Source organism: Eschscholzia californica, unplaced genomic scaffold (genome assembly GCF_041429995.1).
Source record: "Eschscholzia californica isolate CP2 unplaced genomic scaffold, dmEscCali1.0.p SCAF_4, whole genome shotgun sequence".
NCBI lineage: Eukaryota > Viridiplantae > Streptophyta > Magnoliopsida > Ranunculales > Papaveraceae > Eschscholzia > Eschscholzia californica.
In genome coordinates, this window is record NW_028238461.1 from 54,433,706 (window position 1) to 54,457,370 (window position 23,665).

At 36.5% G+C, this 23,665-nt stretch overlaps 3 protein-coding genes across 6 annotated transcripts; 1 reads left to right on the top strand and 2 right to left on the bottom strand.

Annotated features, from left to right (window-relative positions):
- The first annotated feature begins 4,014 nt into the window (after window positions 1-4,014).
- Window positions 4,015-7,191, top strand: LOC147546292 (APETALA2-like protein 3). 4 transcript variants are annotated; one of them, XM_086633452.1, is made up of 10 exons: window positions 4,015-4,992; window positions 5,089-5,114; window positions 5,237-5,267; window positions 5,361-5,448; window positions 5,567-5,712; window positions 5,892-5,936; window positions 6,043-6,128; window positions 6,222-6,355; window positions 6,466-6,585; window positions 6,695-7,191. In XM_086633452.1, exons 1-10 carry the CDS (start codon window positions 4,304-4,306, stop codon window positions 6,707-6,709), a joined length of 1,380 nt encoding a protein of 459 aa, XP_086489578.1. In that variant the 5' UTR covers window positions 4,015-4,303; the 3' UTR covers window positions 6,710-7,191. The 4 variants fall into 4 exon arrangements, with proteins under 4 accessions (XP_086489578.1, XP_086489579.1, XP_086489577.1 ...); XM_086633450.1 differs by having other exon boundaries at window positions 4,016-4,992; window positions 6,750-7,191; XM_086633453.1 differs by lacking the exon at window positions 5,892-5,936.
- A 3,095-nt stretch (window positions 7,192-10,286) lies between these two features.
- Window positions 10,287-18,230, bottom strand: LOC147546293 (uncharacterized). The gene is made up of 14 exons (XM_086633448.1): window positions 17,787-18,230; window positions 17,174-17,273; window positions 16,896-17,023; window positions 16,657-16,810; window positions 16,395-16,504; window positions 16,032-16,115; window positions 15,903-15,951; window positions 15,583-15,674; window positions 15,062-15,197; window positions 13,980-14,059; window positions 12,569-13,905; window positions 12,053-12,163; window positions 11,196-11,966; window positions 10,287-10,681 (listed from the first exon to the last, which is right to left on the bottom strand). The coding sequence occupies exons 2-13, from the start codon at window positions 17,264-17,266 to the stop codon at window positions 11,419-11,421; spliced, it is 2,922 nt and encodes a 973-aa protein (XP_086489574.1). The 5' UTR covers window positions 17,267-17,273; window positions 17,787-18,230; the 3' UTR covers window positions 10,287-10,681; window positions 11,196-11,418.
- Window positions 18,231-19,737: 1,507 nt separating this feature from the next.
- On the bottom strand, window positions 19,738-22,781 carry LOC147546294 (protein NRT1/ PTR FAMILY 2.7-like). The gene is made up of 4 exons (XM_086633449.1): window positions 22,261-22,781; window positions 21,733-21,950; window positions 20,955-21,502; window positions 19,738-20,735 (listed from the first exon to the last, which is right to left on the bottom strand). Exons 1-4 carry the CDS (start codon window positions 22,415-22,417, stop codon window positions 19,850-19,852), a joined length of 1,809 nt encoding a protein of 602 aa, XP_086489575.1. The 5' UTR covers window positions 22,418-22,781; the 3' UTR covers window positions 19,738-19,849.
- Window positions 22,782-23,665: the final 884 nt, after the last annotated feature.

The window sequence follows — 23,665 nt, forward strand, 5'->3', positions numbered from 1 at the left end:
TCCTATTTCATTAATTCATTTATCCCTTATTTTGTCATATTTTAGTGGGTTTTCGAGATTTCTTGGCTTATTCTTTGATTGCAATTTACACTTGTTTATATTGTTCGTAGAATTATATATTCCAGTTCAAATGAAATGGAGTAGGATTTTTTTGTCACAGATAAAGATGGTTCATACGGACCACATAAAAATAGCGATATAACTATTTTCACGTTGTATGGAGGTTTATATCAACACAAGAAATGGTAATTTCTAAGAAACTAAAAGGAAAAAAGATAAATATTACAAATAAACATTAATGAAATTGAAAACTAATGAACTATCTAATTGAAAATTATCAATATTTCCAAACATTCTAAATATATCAATAAACTCAACCTATATCTATCTTAACAAAAAAAGAAGAAAAAAACTCAACCTAGGTCCTTGACTTTGTGTGCTTGATGTTTCACAACCTAAATCCCATTTCAAGAATACTTTATGGTTTAAAGATGTGGTTGAAGACTTTGAAGTTTTCTAATAAAAATGGAAAGACCCAAATGTGAAAATAAAATATTGATTCATAGAAAAGGAATCAACATCGATCAGGGTTAGGGTTTTGTTGGATGTTGAGTTATAGAATCCATGAATTTCACCTAATATCACAAGCATCATTTTAATGATAAATAAAATAATAAGAACTCAAGGTCTTATTCCTCTTATCTCTTTCTTTCAATATCTTTGGGAGTAGTTGCGGATTATACAATTATTTCATTACTAAATTTAGTAGTAATTAACATTGATATTCTTCTAGCAACTACTTCTCCTCCTAATAAAACACTTTGATGACCAACAAAGACTTATTTATAATCAATTACAAAGATACAATTTTCTCTTTGTTCTAAACTAAAATTTATCGACGGTAAAGAAAATGTCACTAGCGAAATCTGTTGTTTTTTCTTTACACCTGGGCACTTTTACATCTTGACGGTTGTTTTGTCTAGTTAATGTCTTAAAAGAATACATAGTTGAAACAATTAAACAAACAAAATGTACGTACTCTCTAAATTCACAACACTTTGTAAGAATTTTGTTTATCATATCAGATATGTCTGTACTATATGATGCAAAACAAATTGTAAATATCATACTAATACGTTATAATATTGGTATACAAAAAAAAATCTTCAAACTCTCTTGCATTGAAGTCTCACTTGAAGGTGATGGTAGTGGATGGATAACTAGGTATATAAGAGATAAGGGGTAAAATAGTCATTTTTTATCGAGTAAACAAATTTGAACGTCATTAGAGGGCACATGTTTTTTTTTTTGTTGAAATTTAGAGGGCACATGTTGCTCATGTTAAAAACTGTCAGGGACTAAATTGACATTTTGTGGCAAGAAAGGACAAAAAACTCATGTGGATTTCCGTCCATATTTTTCTCCAAAGAGTTGAATGTTATTGCCAGGTACTCGATTTGATCTTAAACCCACATGATTTCACAAAAAATAAACATTCTTTTTTCTTGCACATATTTGAGAAGCTATGTAGACATCCCCCTTTTAGAAGGAAAATGGTATTTGAGGTGAGATTGGATCGGAACATAGCCTGAAAAATAATGGGGTGTGGTCGGATTTTAGAATAGACAAGCCACTTCAGTTTCGAGGTGTGATAGGGCAAAAAACTCCGACCAGATGATTAACGGTTCTCTGCTCTGCCAAAATCGGGAAGGGTACTTGATCGGATCAAAAATAGCAGCATCCAACTATGCGACTCGGCCGAGATTTTGGCCATCATTGGTAGGGGTGGGAATCGGTCCGGATCGGTCGGTACCGGACTCTAACTTCATCGAACCGGTCCACTCGGACATAAACTGTTGGTGACCACCTATTTACTCAGGCGGACTCGGACGGTCACTCTCAAGAATTTTTTGTCCATTGACCGTCCAAGACCGTTTGTTTTACCAGTCCAGTCGGACACCGGACGCTCTCGGTCCAGACTTTCCAATAAATTTACTTAATTCAGGACTTTATTTTTATTACCACAAACAAAATTACTTACAGATAAAGATGTTTAACCAAGAAATCAAAAGTATATATAAAAAAAAAAACACAGTTGGTTATCATTTGACAAGATATAATTAAGTCGTGCACTAATGTTTGGTCTTCCAGGGGACTATATGACTATAGCCAACGATCATCATATATTCATATGTCTATAAAATTCAACGGTCAACTTCTAAATACGAGGACAGTTTAGTCGGTCAACCTATTCGGTCACTCGTACCGGTCGGTTAGCGGTCGGTCCTTCGACATAGAATTTTGACCGTGACCGTCTGTCAATTCTTTCGGACCGGTCGGACACTGACCGTTATGACCATCGGGTGTCCATGGACACTTTTTATCTCGATCGAACGGGTCAGATAGCGGTCTTCCGGATCTTTTTTTTCCACCCCTAAATTCATTGGTGCTGACCAAATAGTCCTTTTGTTTGTGACTTTCCACAAAGGATGTAGATAGTTTCTATAATTAGAACTATTTTATTCATATCCTCGAGAGTGGATCATCCTTGAGGAGAATAAACTAATCTTAAAAGCTGGTGTGGTTTTAAAACCAGAACCCATTTGGTTTGGCCCGAGATATGTACCAATTGCAGCTCGAATTCCTAAGTGGCTCACTATTTCACAATTGATCCCATCTTCTGTTGTATATCTCGATGAGATATTATTGACGTTATCGTTACGGATGATCGATCGATCGATCGATCACAAGTTCGGGTAAACTATTCGTGCCAAAATGATTATTCATAAGAAAAGTGGGTTGGGCAGCTTGGGCAAGACAACTGGGCAAAATGGGGCAGGTAACGACGTGTACGGCTTTCGCCCTCTTGATTCCCCGACGTCCAACATTTTAATAATAATACCCAAAAACATCACATTCCAAAGGTCATTATTATTGATTTTTGAGTTGATTCCCATTTGGTCCCAAATGTTATTAACTTGCTATTTTGGTCTATCATATTGTTCAACTCTGCTTTCTTGACCCTTTAGCTCACTGTTGCGCATAGAGAGTTATCTTCACTACTTTTTGTTAATAAGACGATCGAAAGGGCATCCTTCGTGAGTTTGTTAGTCGAAAGGGAGGGAAAGGGAGTTCTCTTTATCTCTTCTCTCTCTCTCTCTCTCTCTTTGTTTCAAATGTCCACCGAGAGGACTTCTCATTCCTGGTGCAAACCTCATACTCATTGATGACGCCTGATTCAAGAAAAGAACCATGAAAAACATAAACTAAGAAAAAAAAAAGAGTTAGTAAAAAACAGATTTACCAGTCAAACATTGCTCGGTAGTGAGTCCAAAGTTTGGACTACAGGTGTTCGATTAAGCTTAGTTAGTAGCAAGGGCTTTTGTTGGACTCGTGGAGTCCTTGCTGGAAACAAAACCTGTACCCATGAACTTAGACTTGGCATCGGAGACAATATCGATAATTGCTAAGACTCGAGGAACCACAACAAAAGACAAAATTAAAACAAGAAAATAAGTTACTTTTGTTTATTGGAACTATATTAACTAGGGTGCATGTGACGCGCCACGCCTTATTAGTTTACGATATTTGCCCCGCGGTCGCAGGGCCAAGCATACATGTAGGTGGTTTTATGTTTTGGCGAAGACTTCACGAGCTCACTCAAAAGGTCTAGAATTTACCAATAAGGTTGAGCATACACGTACAACCCTAGCTTCGAAAACTCTCGTGAGCGATGCGGGACTATCACAGTGCTAAAATAACGTGTTGTTGAACAATTATGTAAGGGTTACAAAGACGTGTTGGTCACATTTGGGGGTTAAAACCAGAGTTAGTCCTAAATAATACCATGAAATATCAATGATGATGATTATGTCATGGAAAAACTATAAATGGGCATGATCAACGTTGTGGTGGTGGTGGGTCCCACTTGATTGAATTGTCGTACCAACTGATCGTGGCATCTCCCCACCCAAACAAGGTAACTTATAAAAAGGCCCCCCCAGACTCCATTTCAACCGTCTTGATTCCATCTCTCTCTCTCTCTTTCATCACCTCAAAAAAAAAAAAAATCATTCAATTTCTTCTTCTTCTTGGATTCCATTTCCTTTTGTTATTCAATCTTTTAACAACTAATCTTGTTATTTCTTGGGTCAAATTGATTTGGGTAGGAAAGATTTAATCCAATCATGGGGCTATTCTGATTTTCAGAGAACTAACTGAACCACTCTGGCTGCTTGTCAACAACTTCCATTAACTAGCTAGTACTATTACTACTACCCTTTTGTTCTTAGAGAGAGAGAAGATGGTTTTGGATCTTAATAATATAGTAGAATCAGAAGATAATATGATCGGAGGAGTTAAAGAAGAGAATATTACAACGACCACAATGATGATGATGATGATGGATGATTCAGGAACTTCAAATTCATATATTGTGAATGCTGAAGCTGTTTCTATTAATGGTGGTGGTGGTGGTGGTGGTGGTGGAGAAGAAGATTCGTTCTCAACTCAAACCATCAAGAATAATGATCTATTAGTAACATTCAATTTTGATATATTGAATAAGGGTGACATTAGCCAAAGTGATAGAATCACTTATACAGGAGGAGGAGGAGGACTAAAAGAAGAAGAAGAAGAAGATGAATTAATGATGGGAAAATTGAGTTTGTTTCAATCTAGTTTTGTAACAAAACAACTTCTTCCTGTTAACGGCGGTGGTTCTGGTGGTGGGTTTAATTTGCTTTTGCCATATTCTGATTCATCTTCTTCTAAACCACATTTGGTGGTGGATCTGCCTTCCTCAGCCTATGGTGGTGTTGGTGGTGGTGGTTGGAAGCCGGAAGAAATGAAACTTGGCCTACAGCCACCACAACCCCAGCAGCAGCAGCAGCAGAAAGTGAAGAAGAGTCGGAGAGGGCCGAGGTCTCGGAGCTCTCAATACAGAGGAGTCACATTTTATCGGAGAACTGGGAGATGGGAGTCTCATATCTGGTTAGTATATAGTACTTTATTTTTTCAACAATTTCACCATACTAGTTTGTACTAATTCAGATCGTCTAATCGAAATTTCGATTGTTTATGAAACAGGGATTGTGGGAAACAAGTCTATTTGGGTAAGACTCAATCTTCATCTTTGAATCTCTTCATTTTGGTTGAATTTAGTACTAGTTTTTTTTTTTGTTGATCCAAATAAGTGTGGAGTTTTTAATCAATATGGGTATTTGGGTTTTATTAGGTGGATTTGACACTGCTCATTCTGCAGCAAGGTAGAACCCGAATTTGATCACTTTTTCATTATCAATTTATGGTTCAGGGTTGATTGAAGTTTTCTCTAATTTAGGGTTTTTTAATGGTCTCAGAGCATATGATCGAGCAGCGATTAAGTTCCGCGGAGTTGAAGCTGATATTAACTTCAATCTCAGTGACTATGAAGAAGATATGAATCAGGTAGGTACCTTTTATTTAGATATAGTACTAGTTAGCTCTTTTTATTTATTTTTTCATTTCAATTCTTGATGGAGTGTTAGTTGTTTTGATTTTCACCTTCCTTTCGGTTGATCTTTAGACGACAAACATGACCAAGGAAGAGTTTGTGCACATTCTTCGTCGACATAGCAGTGGATTTTCGAGGGGTACTTCAAAGTATAGAGGAGTAACGCTTCACAAATGCGGCAAATGGGAAGCTCGAATGGGACAACTCCTTGGCAAAAAGTAAGACTTCATTGGACTAAAATTACATTCTTAGATGATGTTGTACTTCATCAAACTAGAACCCTTGAATGGGTATGATTTTACTCAAGATACAATTCTTAGATGCCCAAGTAACAAAAAGAAAGATTGTTGTTGGGAACCCATTTTGCATCAATGAGAATGTAGTACTTGGTTTGCAGGTACATGTATCTTGGACTATTCGACAACGAAGTAGATGCCGCAAGGTCTATTACAGACGATCATGAACTTCACTATCTCTGTTGTTCAATTTCTTACCTTATTGAGGTCTCAACCAACACGAGTTTCGTTTTGTCTCTTTTTTTTTGTTAGGGCTTACGATAAGGCAGCTATAAAATGTAATGGAAGAGAAGCTGTCACCAATTTCGAGTCAAGTACATATGCAGGAGAAAATGGAGGTATTTTGTGGTAGAAATTTTCCTTTGGTCTAATATTTTGTTAATAGTATATTCAATTTGATAAGGAGATAATAAGTCATTTGTCGATAACAGACACCAACGAAAGTCTTGACCTAAACTTGGGGATTTCGTTGCCTTTGGCTCATGGACTACGCGGAAATGACACGGCTAGCAGTGCGAGTTTTAGTTACGCCTCTTTCAACACACATGATGCCAAGAGAACAAGGGTAAGAATCGGGAGATATGTGAAGTTGTTTCATTTTTTTTTGTTGTTTCTTGTTTTTGATGCTCAATCTCATTAGCTCTTTTTTCAATTTTGTCTATCATACTAATCCAGACAGAAGAATCTTCTGTGACGAAAACGTGGAGTATTCAACCAATCAATGGTGGGGCGAAGGCATCCGAGCGCCATCCCTTATGGACTGCCACACCTGCTAGTTTCTTCCCCAGTTTTGAGGTACTGTCTAAAATCAACTAATACTAAACCACACTCTTATCTTCTTCAAACTTCATTTGATGTCATTGCTTAATCTTAAAGATGAATTTGGATAATTTGTTGCTTACAGAAAGAATCAAAGTGAAACTGGTTTACCATTATATCGATTCTTCTTCTTATTACAGAGAAGGGAAGTGCTGAAGATTGAAGTTGGTGAACCTGGAAATCAGTCATCCCAAATTCAAGGCTCCTCCTATATACCAACTTAACATTGTCATCTATCTTCACAGCAGCAGCATCATCAGGATTCTCTTCTTCAAGCTACCATTGCTTCATCGTTTGAGGTCCTCCCCTACTGTCTTACCAAAGTCACCTCTTACTACTACCATACGAGCTGAAAACCACTACGACTCGTCTGTATTCTTTTCCCCACATATTTTTAGGAAATGCAGACCCATGTTTGTTCCGGTTACGTACTTGCATCTCCTTGTTATTATTTCAGAGATTTTTTTAGTACGGATTCACGATTTGGGTTGGAGGATGTTTTCACTCTATGTGCTTATCAAATGGTTGTTAACACATTAAACTAGTATAAATATAAATGATTGTGGACTAGTGACTTGAAAATTTGGGTCAAATGTTGGTACTGTTTGGTTCAATTAACAAGATGTGAGCTTCTACTTGATGACTTTTCATTGTGAGAGCCTAACTTTTATCTCATTTCACCTTTTTTTCTAGCATGTTAAAACTTTTCTTTTGAGAGGTAGGAGTATTTGTGTCTCGAACCTGAGACTTAGAGAGGGTGAAAGCCAACTTAGTAATCACTCCCGCTAAACCGCTAATTTAATGACACCCAACGAATCCAATTTACCTTAGCTCTGTTAAGTAGAGTACCAAATTGGGTAATGAACCGAAATGAAATCTAATGGTCAAGGTACATAAGATGCTTTTAGTAAACTATGAAGGGAATATAATGTAAAGATCATTTTCAAGAAAAGTTAAGAAAAAGGAGGAATAAAAGAAGATTGGGAAAGATCTGAAGAATAAAATGTAGTAATCAATGAGATATTCGGACGAGACCAAGTTGTTGGGAGGTGCTTTCTCCTTAGGAATGACCAAATTTTCGTGCTCGATGAAGATATCATCATCCTGCACACAAGTGATAAAGTTGATTTTGGTTGCTCACCATATCTGCCTCCTCTGTCTGAAATATCCTTCATGGTTTTTCATTGTTTTCAGAATCTTGTTGGAGTGGTGTCCACAGCAAACAAAGGGATGACTTTTTATGGTTTGTGAATCTTATTCGTTGGTGTTTAAAAGAAAAAAAGATGTGCATGTGGGGACTGGTCTATCAAGGGCATGAGCGGGCGTGTGATCCAAAATTTTATTGTTGAATCCGACAGGAAGTCCTACTCCTAGTCTTGTGGAATTTGAGCTCGTAACGCTTACACAAACTCATAGAGATCAGTTGAGATTGTGATGCATAATCAAAATCCTAGATCCACGCCCCATGTGAGTAACATTAAGATAACCCAAAGCAAATAAACATTTGAGTAGTTAAAGTACTCCGGAATTTCCTATAGGAATTCGAAGTGAGAAAGCCTACTTGCTTTTCATATACCTTTGGCCTCAACATTACCACAATGAAGGAGGGGATAGTTTACAAAGAGAAAGAAGGCAGTCACCATCACCACATGGTGGGGATTCCTTCAATGAGTTGTTTCATTTAAATTCTATCATGGCGCTTGGCTTCTTAAAGAGACAAGGTTTCTGTATTTTGTGGCTAGGGTTTAACGGGATTTTAGAGAGTATAGTTGAGTTAGGTACTTGGTTAGTTGGTGATATTGGTGTCATTAATCTTTCATTGAAAAGGTCTCACTCAAATGGCTACATATTACCACATTTATGCTGTGAAGTTGGAAATTCTCAATATAGTTCCCACTTTTTCCACCTTGGCCCAAGGCCGATACCAAATCTTGCTTTTACAAAGTCCACCAAAAGACCTCAGCACTTGCAAATGAGCTCACACCTTGGTGGCCAATACGTGAACAACTGTTTTTTTATATGGACAACTATTTTTGGGTCTGGTGCGAGTCAATTATGCTTGACTTAGTTGACTTTAATTTAATAAGGAGACAACTTCATAAAGTCTTAAATACTAACAGTTACTAACTTGTGGACCATTAACAAAATAATAGTTCAAAATTGAAAACCTAAGTTGTCTTCTTCTCCATCATCTTCTTCATCATCTCCTTCTTCTTCCTTCTTCCTAGTCTTATTCTTATTCTTGTACTCCTACTAAAAGTAAACTATAATTTCTACCTCTTCCTTTTGTTTTTTTTATTAAACCCTATATATGAAGAAGATAAAACTCATCAATCTCCACTTCTCTTATTTTTAGTAAACTATAGTTTCCACCACTTCTCTTTGCTTTTTAGTGAACTATAGTTTCTACTACTTTCCTTTGTTTATTTTTTTATCAAACCCTAGATGGGTTTCAATCAAACCCTACATTGATGAGGTAAAACTCTAACTTTTCTAATTTTATTTTGTATTTTCTTTTGGGTAGTTTGAAAGAATACAAAACGATTTCAAGACAAAAAATTGGAGTTAAGAAGAAATTCCCAGAATTTCGTGTGAAATCTATGAAAATATGCTAGATTTTCGTGGCAAGTTTCCTTCTGTCTTGCCAAATTTTCGTAGGAAATCTCCGAAATCGGCAAATCAGACTTTTTTTTTTTTGTTCAAAAACTCAGAAATTAAGATCTCTCGTGTTTTGTCGATTTTCCACGAAGCACGAGCAACTCTACTTGTTTATAAAAAAATCTAGGGTTTTGAAATTTTTGATTTTTAGGTTTTAAAAGTTTAATGGGTTTTAAGGTTTTTAGATCTGATCTTTCTGGTTAGGAATATCCTTCAACAATTCTCTTCTCTTTGTTTGATGTCATAATCTTCTCCAAAAAATATTCTCTCTCTAGAATTTTGGGTTGATGATGAAGATGAAATAGTAGAAGAACACCAAACTTACTTAGGGTTTATGGGAAAAGAGGGAGGTGTTAAAATAATACATCTAATTCTAAGAGGACTTGAGTGAAAATAATTGAGAGTTGTCCCCTTATAAACTGGTGTCCATATAAAAAAATTAATTATTTTGGTTGTCCACATAAGATAATTGTCCATATAAGAAAAACGGTTGTCCACGTATTGGCCACCCACACCTTTAGCCTTGCTCCAGAGGCTCGCATAACCTTAGGCTTCTTGGTCAAATGTGGAAAAAGCAGATTCATATTGGTGACCTTTTTAGGGCTCCAGACATTATGCGAAGGTCTCATTCAGCACATGTTTAGTTTTACATCAACTCCGTGGTCAAAGCATAATGAAGATGTGAACCTAAAAACAAGAACCTTAAAAAGGAAGATCCTGCTGTCCATAAAAGGTTGTCGTTAATCTCGACTCACATTGACCACTAGAGATTGACATTATTGTAGTGCATTTGTGTGCACATGACCAACTTGTGCAAGTTGAATCAAGGGAATATAGTACATCTGTGACCATTATCAACTCAGAAAGGCAGCAAGAGATGAGTTACCCCAAGAAAAGGGACACATTCCAGACAAGTATATACTCACATAATCTCAGTAAGCTTTCAAATAGATTTCCAGAATTGATGGGTCAATGGGGAAGAATCAAACAGATCCTGCACTACCCAGACAAATAGAATCTTCGACAAAAACTGTTTTTAAATTGATGGTTTACAAAACTAAAACAATATGTAATATTTGTCAAGCCCAGTAGATTTGTAACAATGTTATTCATAAATGTGAAAAAGAATTACCATCTATTGAGAGAAGAAGAGTGCAGAAATCAAAACATAAGATCAGAGGAGAAGAAGAGTGCAGAAATCAAAACATAAGATCAGAGGAGAAGAAGATCGAAGCATATATATGTCCCAATTCACACCTATGTGGTTTTCCAACTCGAGACTTTTCTTTCCCCACGGAATTGAGACTTCAACTGCAATTGCTTTTCCCAGTGTTGACTAATGGTGAATGAACTTCAGCACAGCATTTCATACACAACTCTTCAAGGAGACACGGTTGGGTTTCTTGTACTTTACCTGCAATTAACGATCAGTGTTGAGGGTTTCAAAAATCACAACTTCGAGCATTCGAGTACGTTGATGGAATCAGATAGAATGAGCCCAACTAGTTCGATGCAGGATCAGATAGGGGGACAATCTCAACCCCTATTAACCCTAACTCGTGAGTTATCGCCAACTTACATTTGTATATACCCATGCTTATCAATATATATATATATATATATATATACATACACATATTATAAAACTTTTTTCTTTTCGAAATTTACCCGCGCGTAAATATATGAATATATAAAATCATTTCATACATAGCTCAGCCTATACTTTAATATTCCAAATTTACACTCCAAAACTCTAACTTACATACATAACACCTAACTTGAGATCGGCTCAGGCTACACTGATCCAAATCCGACTACGGGTTATGGGGTAGATCAGCCAACCCCAACAACTTAGGTACGAGCAAATACTATAATAAAAACCCTTTCCCTCCAAACAATAAATAACTAGGTAGGATGAGATTCATTACCTTCAGGTGTGTTAAACCTTAGTGATGAAACAGCTTTAACACCCCAAACACAGTAGCTCAATCTTCCAACATTTATTTGAAGGTTGTGATATCACCCCTGAAACAATCAGGCTGAGTAACGCCATTCATCTCTCAAAGCAACAGCTGCTGTGTAATGCATGTGATCATCAGTCCTGCTTCACCCACACCAATCAACCTAGCTAAAAGCAGTTCTTTTTCCACTTCAAAATCGCATTCCAAATTCTCTATTGATTAGATCGCCTGAACTGGGAATTTGATATTTTAGCTGCTGCTCATCACCTCGACCAGGACGGTAACTGTTCAATCCAAGTGTCTCGCTTCTAAGCAGCTCTGAGATGACATGGTCATTTCCATGTCCAAAATCATTCCAGCTATCCCAAAGGCCATTTGACGCGTAGGAGTTTCTAGACTGAATTGGTGACTGCGAGAAGGTGGGTTGATCTGTATTTCTTGCAGGAAAACCATATGTATCGCTAAGATGAGAAAATCTATCCCCAATCTGATTAGGATATTTCATGTTTTGCTGTGCAGACATGGATTGCTGCATCAAAAGATGTAATCTCGCGTCGTTCTGGGCAGAGATGGCTGACTTCATATCCAATTCAGAGTTACTAATTCCATTTGGTATCATCCCTTTGCCTACTGCCATTATTGCAGGATCAATAAATTCAATACCTCCCATGCTACCGACATTTCCAGCTGACGAACCTCGATATTGATTTCTCAAGGACTTCTCGAGAAATTGATTTACTGGAGAACAAGAAAAAAGCAAGCAATTAAAATCAAAGCTATAGCAATCCCACATGATTAATGAAAGGAATTTGAAATACACATACAAGTAGTAGCATTAAAAGCTTGGTCTACTCGATCTTGAGAAGAAAACCCTGGAGGTGCTGTTCTACTGGGAACTGAAAATCCAGGAGGGGCAGAAATAGGAGCCCTTTGTACTGTTGCATAGAAACCCAATTACATCATTAGTGCAATATTATATACAACTAAATTTGCTAGTACACCAGATACTCATGGACATGAAAACAAGAGGCTGAACTCAAGCGTTCCCACTTTGAAAGAGCTCATGTTAAAATGCATTAGCCTCGTCTAAACTACTATTGGACCATCCTGAACGGCAGAAAAGGAGTTAATTTTCTATAAATGATAACAAAATGAAAACCCTACAGCAACTCAATTTTTAAAACCACTGGGTAGCAATTATAAACAGCAGAGAATCACACAAACACACAGATAAAGAGTTGATATGGGTTGTGAACTAGATAGAGACAACAGTAAACCTGCAGCACAATCCTTGTAAAAGTAGAGTATCAAGTTCAACTAACATGCATCAGAAAGCTTACCTGGGGAGTTGATAGAAAAGCTTCTAGGGAAAGTATCAGACTCCTCTAATACAGAGGATGAAAAATTACGCTGGCTCTTTTCAAAGTATGCATCTCTGTCAATAATTGGAGACTGGAAAGAATTGGTACTTAAAGAAGGCTCTAGATATGGTCCTTGATTCACAAGATTATCTTCTCTTGCAAACGAGAACCTGGACTGATTGCTGCTTTGTAGTTTCCGCAAGCTCGGTGTTTTAAGATAACCATGGTCAAATGCAATATCCCATGGATCTATATCCATCGACAATATATTCGAGATGATGCTACTCTCTTGCATATCTGTAGTATTATTCCCCAGAACATCGGCTGATTCATAATTAAACCCGCCAACAACCTTTGGTGGTACCCTGGAATAATCTGAAGTCCTCCCCTGTTGCACAGAACTGTGGATCCTGTTTCCAGAATATCCATTAGATAATAACAGGTCACTAGGTCTAGATGGATGTAAGGCCTCCACATCTTTAATTCCCATGGATCTATGATCCACAATATAATCACTGTTTGAGCTCCATCTAGGTTCATTAGAATGACTTAAACGCTCGAGAAGGTCAGATGAGTTGGGCAGATCCAGTGAATAACCAACTTCTGAAACCTCCAAATTATCCCTATCCATATTTTCTTGAGCTTCACTGGATCTAGTTAACGACTCTGAACCCCTATTGGTTGGAATACAAAAACTACTAGACGCTGTGGTAGTTTCGACTGATGCATGTGATGTAACAGGCTCACCAACAAAAGGTTTGCTATACTGCTCATAGCAGTTTTTCTCTAAGCCATCATTAACACATGAAGCAGATTGAAGAGAATCAGCAACCGAATCACTAGGAGTACAAGTTTCAACTGCAGTACTGCCACCAATAGATACCGATGATAATGCAGAGCACAAACCCTGAACTGTTCCATCTTTAGAGACATCCACATCTCTGTCTTGCACTATATTGCTAGATTGTCTATCAAGTTGTTTAGGGTTTCTAGAATTTGATTTTGTTGCAACACCGGCACCTTTATCATGACACACGGCTGCTGGTGTATCAAAGGTAGTTGTTTTACATTCTTTACCAATGGGTTGTTGGGAAGATTCCAACAACCCAGATTTACCACTAGGATTTACCACAGGATTTTCTTTAGTTCCTATAGATTTCTTCACTACATCAGTGAGTAATATTGAGGTCTTAGTTGTGCCTGGAACTACTGATTTGGCTCCATATGAACCATTGATCAAATCACTATTTTGTCTGGAAGGCATAACTGACGAATCTGAAGTTGTAATAGGCGGATATTCATTTGCACGCATGCCCCTGAGAAATAATTAATGTAATTAGCAGCAGCACATTACTGACAAAAAGAAAAGTGCAACAGAAAGATTGAATACCATGAAGCTGCAGGTGGAAGAGCAACATGCTTCTCAGAAGCCCCATCGGGAGGAGATCCTTTAGTATGACTTGAAGAATTCTACAGCAACCAAAATTTGGATAAGAAAGGGAAAATGCATTACTTAGAACCAAGGAATGAAATTTCGGTCGGTCCAAAAGTGGAAACGTTTCGTGTGGAAATTTTACAAAACTTTGGAAATGATAGAAATATGATTTAGTTGTTCATAACAAGATTCTTTAACCATTATTAAGCACATATGAGTCAAAAAAAATAGTGGATTGTAACATAATTCTTTAGTTGGAGAAGTAATCTGCAATCTCACAATTAGATTGGGGGTTGAGTTGAATAATTTTAACTTCCACAGTTATTGTACGGGGTAAATTACTAAACTAAACAATTATGTTGATTTAAAAGTAATAAAAAAAGATGGACCAGAATACAAAAAAGGGTAGTTTTGCAGGCGCCTCTCGTAAGTGTTAGAAGCACCTCTTTCCTACACCAACGAATTTGCCTTGAAGGGCGCCTTTAACACTTAAAATGGGTGATTTTGAGATTTTTCTACGAAACAAAACATTAGGGTTTAGTAGAGATTCTTCTTCCTTCTTCTCTGCCGCTCTTTTTCTCTCTAAGATTTCAGCAGTGACGAAGAAGACGAATCTCTTCAATTTTCTTGGAGTTCCAATCAAGGAGATGACAAGTATTGTTTCTGTAAACCAAATGAAGAAGAAATCGACGAAAAAATGTTACTTTTGTTGAATCGATTTGGTATTTTTGGGTCTGATTTCGAAGTTTCAATCGAAATTTCGTCAGAAGCGGGACGATATCTTGCTGGAAACATCTGTATGTAGAGTTTCATATACCTAATTTGAAAAACCGAAATATTTCCACCATTTCGGTCGAAATATGTCGACATTTCATTCCTTGCTTAGAACCCATGGTCTGCTATTTCAAAAAGAATCTAATTTTAACCACCAAGTGATGACTCTAGTGATCACATGTATATGATGCAATCAGTATAGCATAAACGTTGTTTGCTTCATGCCAAAAGGAAAAAGTTACTAAAATAATATTGTTTCATACATTTGAGGAACTTCTGGGTATAGGTTTCTCTGAAGCTGTGCCGCTATTGAACAGTTCATCTACTGGAGGAGGCAAGACATCCCCACAACGCTGTAATATATTGTTTGTTGCGCCAGTAATTTGTTGGATTCTACTCCTGTAAAAGACAATGTGAGTTAGGTACATACAAAATAAATATAATACTTCAATACTAGAAAATAGTCAAAATACAGATAAAAGAACAAGAGGCAAGAAACCTCAGTAAATTACTAAGCAATGCAATCCAAGGCAAAAAAAACTTGATGGTGTCTCACTATTTTCAAAGGGAAGGTTTGGAACAATAGGGGACAATGGGTTTCTTTTGTTGAAAAATGGTCATGGTTACTTCCTTAATCATCATCAACTTCATGAGACTTCGTTCAGAATGATTTCTAAGTTACAATACAGGGGGCAGAAAGCTATAGTAGTAAATCAAAGCAAAGGATGGGATAAGAAGAAACAGACTCCTGGTCTATTTTATGAAAATATATACAGTTATGTACCTTGTATATGCTGAAACTACCTCATCTTTACTAAAACTATCTTCTTCCATGCCAACTTCATGCAAGTATAAGCAATCAGCATTGTTACAAGGCTGGACAAAAAAAATCACTACAGTTAAACCGAGGTAACCTCACATGTTTTGCACAGAAGGAACTAAAACAAACATAAAACCTCATCTTAATAACTTCCTCCATCAAAAGAAGAAAATGCTGTATTATCAAAAGTACTAAAACGAAAATATGTAGAAAGGGGGATTACATATTAATCTACTATCAAAAAGACAAAACTATATGATGATGTTTTGCAGTTTTAGCCATACCATGTTTCTCAACCACGCATGACAATACTTTGTAGTTCCAAAGCATGCTCTGCAAATCAAAAGCGAACAGGTATTAACATTAAGGAAACAAAAGGTATGCACTCATTTCACAATCGAGAATAAGCTTACTTCAAGGGTCTATCTTCTAAAACAAAACCATGAACTGATTGAATACATCGAATGGCTTCATCCTCTTTTGAGTAAGTAATATATCTGCACATAACAAAAGTTGTATGAAGACAAACGTAGACAAAATCCTTACGAAGTTGATGATTTACACTAAGAACATAAAGTACACACCTAATATAGCTCCTATTTCCAATAATCAGAACATAATAAAAGCATGCACTAGTCTTAAACAAATTGAGAATAAATGCAGTGAACCATATGTATACATGTACTCTAATGTAGAATCGTTTCAAAATGGACACAGTATCTACAAATAAAATGCACTTGGGAGTATCAAGTGTTCAATGAAACCGGTTAACTTACACACTACAAGTGTTGTTTGGAAAATATTGTATCGCTCCACCAGCATTTCGAGACATTGACACCTTAAGCACCTTCCCATACTGACCGAAATATTCCTTATGTTGAAGCACCTGTTAGAAACAGTAAAAAACAACATTGGACACTAAACATAAACAAAATGTTGGGCCAAATTGATAGTGAACACCAAGACCCACTGAATAATTTTACAAGATACTGATGTAGACAAGGACAGAGCAGGATCATATGTGGGAGATATACGCACGTCTTCATCAGCTAAATTGGAAGGTAGCCCCATAACATAAACAAGGTTCTTTTGAACAACACGGACACTAGTAAGATGCTTCCTTCCATCTGATGATTTGGGTTTTCCCTTGTGTGGTTTTAGTCTTCTCTCTGAGTTGTTTTCAGAACCAAAACTGTTGCAAGACGCACACATCATCAGCTTCCTCATTTTCAAGCAAAATATCATGTTAAAAAAGAGATAAAAAGCACCAAAACAACCTTTCACATTTCACTGTCATCCCTACAATCTTTTCCTTGTCATAAGCAGTCCGGCACGCAGGACAGCGCCCCTCAGTTGCATCTTTCTCGGCCATGTCCATTATGTGATGCCAACACCAAACACATATCTAAAAAGATAAAGAGTACACTATTAACCAGTTTCTTCTTGTCATTCAACTACCTAAGTGGCCTTCCCCACAGGAAAATCCATTTCTTTAAAAAAACATAAACACCCAAAACACAAAAATTCACAACTAACAAAGAAATCCATTTCATACCTGATAACCACACTTGCAAGGCTTCAATTGCTGATCCGTCATATCCATCACTTCAGTACAAAGAGGACACACCTTTTCTCCTTCCTCGCCCATAATTAACCTTTTAAGACAATCAAGATAAACACATTTTTTTTTTCATTTTGTTAATGCCCTAAAATCCAAGTATAAATATATGAACTAAACATTCTAAAAAATAAATTGATTAATATTTCTCAAAAATAATGCCGTTCACATAATCTCCAACAAATCAACCATCCTTCATTCAACAATTCTTTCAAGAAAACCCTAACTCATAGGCAAAATCAAACCCTAAAAAACTTAAGTTCAACAAGAACAACAAAAATATTCAACTAGCTACACAAATAACTAATGCCACAAATGAATCAAAGAAAGACTTGCCCTAGTACACAACCTCACAAGCAAAACAAAAACTACCCTAACCTAACCTAACCTAAAACTACACAAATCAAGAAAACAAAAAGAAGAAAGATCGTTATTATCATAATCGCCGCCATAGACATATAAATGTCAAAGTAATCATAGATCTTTAAAATTAAAGAACCAAAACATGAGGTTAGGGTTTTGAGAATCGAGCTCGAAGAAGAAGACTTACAGTTAGGGATCCAAAAAGCAGAAGAATCACTTTCCGGGGGGGCAGACGGTAGAGAGAGAAAGAGAACAGTATAGAGAGAGAGAGAGAGATTTGAGAGCCCTAACGAGAGAGTGATAGAAAACCACAGGTGAGAAAACGCTCCTCTTTCTGGATGGATCTTTGCCGTTGTTCTTGTTTTCGCGTCTCTTAAGATTATAATAATAATAAATTAGATTACCTTTAATATCCTTCAGATTTTGTCTTAAAGACAATCATATCCCTATAAAATTGTGTTGATCCAATCCCTATTGACTTCTCAATCTAAAAAGTCAAAGAAATAAATAAAAGATGGATTTCTACACTTTATATTGTCATCCATTGGATATTGTTTTCTAGGATTTTCATCCACCTACCACTATGATACTCTATCCAATGCCCTAAACTTTTTTTTTCTACCAAAATATCAATAAGATTCTTTTTTTTTTTCAAACAAAAAAAAAAAAAAATCACTTCAACAAAAAAAAAAAAACAAAAAAAAAAATCAATAAGATTATGTCTCCTATTTACTATTTATAATAATTGTATAGTCGTGTGTATAAATCAATAAGATTATGTCTCCTATTTACTATTTATAATTGTATAGTCGTGTGTGTAAGGTTGATGTACCTCTTTTGTAATCAGAGCCAGAAACATGGTAAATTCTGATATCTGTTTTAGGAATTTAGCTAATACACCTTAAATGAAATTATTCATGAGACTGAAAAGATTTTATTCTTAATCTATTAGATATTCATTCAACAACTAAAGAATGTCAAAACAGAAAGACAGTGTAAATACAAGATTTTGAGGACCTACTAAAAAATATGCAATTTTTCCAATCATTCATGTGATGAGAGACAGCCGGAGATTGATAATAACGTTGACGTATCAAAAAAAGTCAACAATAAAAATGATTATGGTTTCCACAGTAACTGTTTCACATGTTAAACAACGGTTATGTTTTGCTTCAAAATATATTGTGGTTTTTCTTGATAGATGACAATATGGTTTTCGAACAATCTCTTTTTCCAAATAAACTAATAGAAAGCTTTCACGAAACGTATCCTAGAAAATGAAAGAGTTTCACCAAATCTATGACAGGTAGTGGCTCCACTCCTAAGAGGTTAGATAGGAATAAATATAGCACCTGAAACCAGCAAGAGTGTGAGATTGGACCAGATGAAGCTGTTGTGGCTCCATTAAGGTCAATAATGTATAGGACATGATCGACCTCTACTTGTAGCAGTGTCCTCTAGCTATAGATCGGCCTATTAGACTTTTGGATACATAGGAAATAGGAAACGACACGTCAAGAATAACGGTAAATTGCAAGGCAGAGACTCTGAAATAACGAGTTAGTTCAACCGACCACCCCCAATAGCCATCAAGCCGCCACCTAGAAATAATATCACTTTTCCTCTGGTTTTCAATCATCTTGTCATTACCTAGGTAGAGTTCGACTTTTCTTTGAAATCTAACTTGATGTTGGTGTTGGCTCCAGTCAAATTTCAGACTGATTGAATTCGTCAAAGTTGTGATGTCTGATTCGTCTGAAATGAACTCAGACAAGTAAAACATAACTTGGGTTGATTTCGTGTCCATTTAGGCTTTAGCTCAGACAAGCCAAATATAGACAACGAGATAAAAAAACAAAAACAAATTCCGCCTTAGACTGATCATGGGTGATGCAAATCAACTTGAAATGTAATTAGTCACATATGAAAATGAGATCCTAAATGTGAGAAAACGACTGAAAAGAAAGTTGGGCATAGTAACGTCGTAATTCACTTGAATTTTATACTAAACCTTGTTCTTGCACCAACATTTATACATTCGAATATCGTTTTTAAATGGGGTCAATTAATAAGTAAAATGTAACTTCTAATTAACTTCGTTAGATAACATCTATTAGTTAAATTGCAATTAAATAAGGTTTTAGATAACCAATCTTTCATTTATATGCATAATACAAACTTTTAAGTATCATTCAAGGGTTCGAGACACGCTGAACAACTCAAAAAAAAAACTTTTAAGTATCATTACATCTATTTTTCATGACCTTGTTGATTATCATCAGTATAATCCTTTTCTCTAATGGGCTCGGAATCCATTAATGAATTCTCCTCATCAACACTTTGGTATTTATACAACATTGAACATGTTAAGTAATAACCAAAGTTAATCCCTCCTATCACAACTAACAACCAAAACACATTATCTAATCTTCCTTCATTAATATTATCCGGCAACCATTTTGTGACATTTCGAATTAAGTCTATTATTGCCGAACTTAGATAATACCCAAGTGCAACGAGCAAAGAAATCATAGCCGTGGAAGTACTTCGAAGAGAACTGGGGAATTCTTGATAATATAAAGAGACTTGGCCCGGAAAATGAAATGCTTCACCAATACCTACTATTGCTAATGGTGCCACAAGCCATAAGGCTGACATAGGAACAATATTAGTACTAGATCCTCCAATGTTGTTGGATCGAACTTTATGAAGTCGTTTCGACTCTACCAATGCTGACGCAGCCATCCCTACGATGTTTAAGACGTGTCCTATGCCTACCTTTTGGAGCGGTGTCATATATCGTCCTGTTAATCTTCGATAAGTAGGTAAGAGGAGACGATCGAGAAACGTTAGAAATATGGCTGTGGCTATTAAGGTTGAAACTAGGAAAGAACCAGCTGGGACTTGGAAATGAGACCCAATGTGACGATCCATTGTTAGGGCTTGAAGGACTACTAGACTACTCTGAACTCCTATTGGGATACTTAGAAAAATACCAGTAGACCAAAGTGGAAGGATTCTGAGTAAGGTTTTTAGGTCTTCTACTTGTTGTACTTTACATAGTCTCCATGGTTTCGTAATTGATCCATCTTCACCTATTTCTCCTTCGGATTTTATTGCCGCTCGGTTTAAAAAACTGCAAAACGAAACGCAAAACAAACTTTACTATATGAGTTTGCGTCGATAGTTGTCTCATATGTACTAAATTTTTGAAATCAAAATAGAATTTTAGAATGCCAAAGACCCTCCGCCGGAGTGGTCAAGAACTTTGTTTCGAGGCGTACTGAGTTCGGAGTTCAGACTCCCTTGTGTTTGACAATCCAAAAAATATGTTTTGAGAGGAAACAACTTTCACCTTAAGCTTGAAGTAGGCGACGAAGATGGCTGATTAGTAACACCATTAGTACTGGACCCATAGTAATAAGTTCGGTTTTCAGACACAATAGAAACTTTCCTCTTCCGAAACGTAGCTACAATAACACGGGCTATGCTAGCGAACGGACTTCCATTGGGCTTCGTGTGACGATAGTAACGATTACCCGCTAAGAAGATAGCTATACCAATAGCATTGGAAGCTAAAGATAGACCCAACCCCCAATTCCAACCAATATTTTCTTGAATGTAAACAAGAACTGTGGATCCAATTACATAAGATGTGTATAAGATGAAAAAATACCAATTGAAGAAACTAGATTGATGTTTTGGTTTATCAAATTGGTCAGCACCCATTGTTGCAATAGTGAAGCGTGTTCCGCCTATCCCCAAAGAAGCTAGTGTTATAGCTAAATAGAGGACTGCATATTGGACTGTAGTGGGCTTCTCGCAGGTACCCGATAATATATTATCACAGTGTGCGGGCCTTAGCGAACTAATAGACGCCGTTAGAGTAAACAGAACCATACCCTGTAACATACATAAATGCACTAAATCAAGGCCCGAATAACGACCTTTATTGTAAGAGTGAAGTGAGGGAGGCCCAAACCCATTTTGGGTTAAGAGGCCCAAGCCCATTTGGAGTAAGAGAGGCCCAAGACCACCCCAAGGACAAAGCAAACATTTTAAAAGGAACAACAAGAACCAAGAAATCATCACAAGCTAAAAAAGTAAACTCAAAGGAAAATGAAAAGAAATACCATCAAGGAGATGAAAGAAGAAACATAAACAACAGAGAGGTTTCCAAAGGATGAATCTGCAAGAATGGCTCCTGCTATAGGCAAGAAATTGGTGCAACCATTGACAACATTGTAAACTTGAGCAGCATCAATACTCTTGAAATTGAATTGTTCGATCAGAAAGACGATTATGTTTGATATCCAACCACTAGCCGCAATGCTCAGTCCCAGTATACCCACTACAACAACATATATATCTTGTTAGACAGTGTTCTGTTTTTGTTTTCCCTTTAACTCTCAACTCTGATTCGTCAGACTCGTTTGACACGTCTGAATCTGAATTGTTTTACCCCATAACAGGTATTGAGACGAGATGGACGTCATGAGTCAGACAAATACAAATATTTTGAAATCTGACTCAAGTCAATTCAGACCTCGAGCTATATTTCTGATCTGACTTATAAAAAACCACACACATCCTTAGTTTTTGTACAAATATGTGAGGATAGAGAGAGTGAGTGAGAGAGAGTGAGTGAGAGAGAGAGAGACCTCCGATGAAAGGAAAGGTGATCCAACCACCTCTAGCACGACCGACAACGGTGGGTTGAGCTTCTTCATCTTCGAGTACATGTTGGTTATCTTCAGGCACTATACAATTGATGTTAGACTGTCGAAATTCAGAGGTTGTTGCTGCCATATCCACCATACTCGATAACTCTAATTATCTTGAAGCTGAAGTATGGTTTTTATATTACATATAGAGAGAGAGAGAGGATGGGTGATGATGACTATGAGTAGGTAAGTTTACATAATTGAGTTGTTAACTAACGTCCAAGCTAGCTAGCTACCTGAAATTGTCATAAAAGGTGGTGTTCTCTATCATCTCATATATGATGATGGCCAATCCGTGTAATCTGTCAATCCAATCACATAATTCTCTATCTCAATCAAGGAGAAATCTTTTTTCAAATATTCACTCTCAATCATTTATATATTTACACCATTTATTCTCTCTAAATCAATCACATAATTCTCTATCTCAATCAAGAGGAAATCTTTCTCAAATATTCACTACCAATCACTGATATATTTACACCCTTTATTCTCTCTAAATCATTCACAATATATTTGTAATATTTCCATCCATAAATCTTTGTATTCTGAAATTTTTTATTGTTTTCCCATGACAAAGACTTTTCTTAATTTTCTAGTTTTTTAGATAAGTCGAAATAAACATAAACAAATGTCTATATGACAGTTACGAGCCTATTCTATCTTTGTAATCTGGTTGTTAAAAAATTGTAAAGGAGTGAGGGAGGGCCTTTTATCAACTTGGCTATATTTTAGTGGTTATTTGTGGGGGGTTGTTGAATAATGTATATGTTTTATAAAAGGTCGCGGCTTTGGGGAATAAAGAAAATTCTCCGGGGAATAAATTCTCGAGGGAATCCAGATTTTTTTGAAAGTTCTCCGGGGAATAAATTTTTATGGGGAATACAAAATACATTTTTATAAAAGTTCTCTTCCATCTCATCTATTCTCTCTGCCACTTCATTTTCTCGCCACCTCATCATCTTCTCCGACGAAGGTCGCCGGCGACCTTCAAACATAAAAAAAAAAAAAAAAAAAAAAAATTAAATTAAATTAAAATTTTTTTCTCTCTCCTCTCTCTCAAAATTTTTTGTTTTTTTTTTGTCCTTCCTCTCTCTCTCTAGAACAGATCTAGAGAGAGAGAGAGTAGATCTGCCTGTTCGTGAAGATCTACTCTCTCTCTCTAGATCTGTTCTAGAGAGAGAGAGAGGAAGAAAAAAAAAAATTTGAGAGAGAGGAGAGAGAAAAAAATTTTAATTTTAATTTTTTTTTTATGTTTGAAGGTCGCCGGCCGGCGACCTTCACCGGAGAAGATGATGAGATGGCGTGGAGATGAGGTGGTAGAGAGAGGTGATGAGATGGA

What these genes read in the sequence shown, in the direction of transcription:
- LOC147546292 (XM_086633450.1), top strand. Translation starts at nt 4,304, where the DNA reads ATGGTTTTGGATCTTAATAATATAGTAGAATCAGAAGATAATATGATC. An exon ending in ATATGCAGGAGAAAATGGAG is followed by an intron (nt 6,129 to 6,221) that starts GTATTTTGTGGT and finishes TGTCGATAACAG; the next exon opens with ACACCAACGAAAGTCTTGAC. An exon ending in GTTTCTTCCCCAGTTTTGAG is followed by an intron (nt 6,586 to 6,749) that starts GTACTGTCTAAA and finishes TTCTTATTACAG; the next exon opens with AGAAGGGAAGTGCTGAAGAT.
- LOC147546293 (XM_086633448.1), bottom strand. Translation starts at nt 17,266, where the DNA reads ATGGGCGAGGAAGGAGAAAAGGTGTGTCCTCTTTGTACTGAAGTGATG. An exon ending in CTTGCAAGTGTGGTTATCAG is followed by an intron (nt 17,024 to 17,173) that starts GTATGAAATGGA and finishes TTATCTTTTTAG; the next exon opens with ATATGTGTTTGGTGTTGGCA. An exon ending in TTAGAAGATAGACCCTTGAA is followed by an intron (nt 15,952 to 16,031) that starts GTAAGCTTATTC and finishes TTTGATTTGCAG; the next exon opens with AGCATGCTTTGGAACTACAA.
- LOC147546294 (XM_086633449.1), bottom strand. Translation starts at nt 22,417, where the DNA reads ATGGTGGATATGGCAGCAACAACCTCTGAATTTCGACAGTCTAACATC. An exon ending in CACCTTTCCTTTCATCGGAG is followed by an intron (nt 21,951 to 22,260) that starts GTCTCTCTCTCT and finishes ATGTTGTTGTAG; the next exon opens with TGGGTATACTGGGACTGAGC. An exon ending in CTTCTTTCATCTCCTTGATG is followed by an intron (nt 21,503 to 21,732) that starts GTATTTCTTTTC and finishes TGTATGTTACAG; the next exon opens with GGTATGGTTCTGTTTACTCT.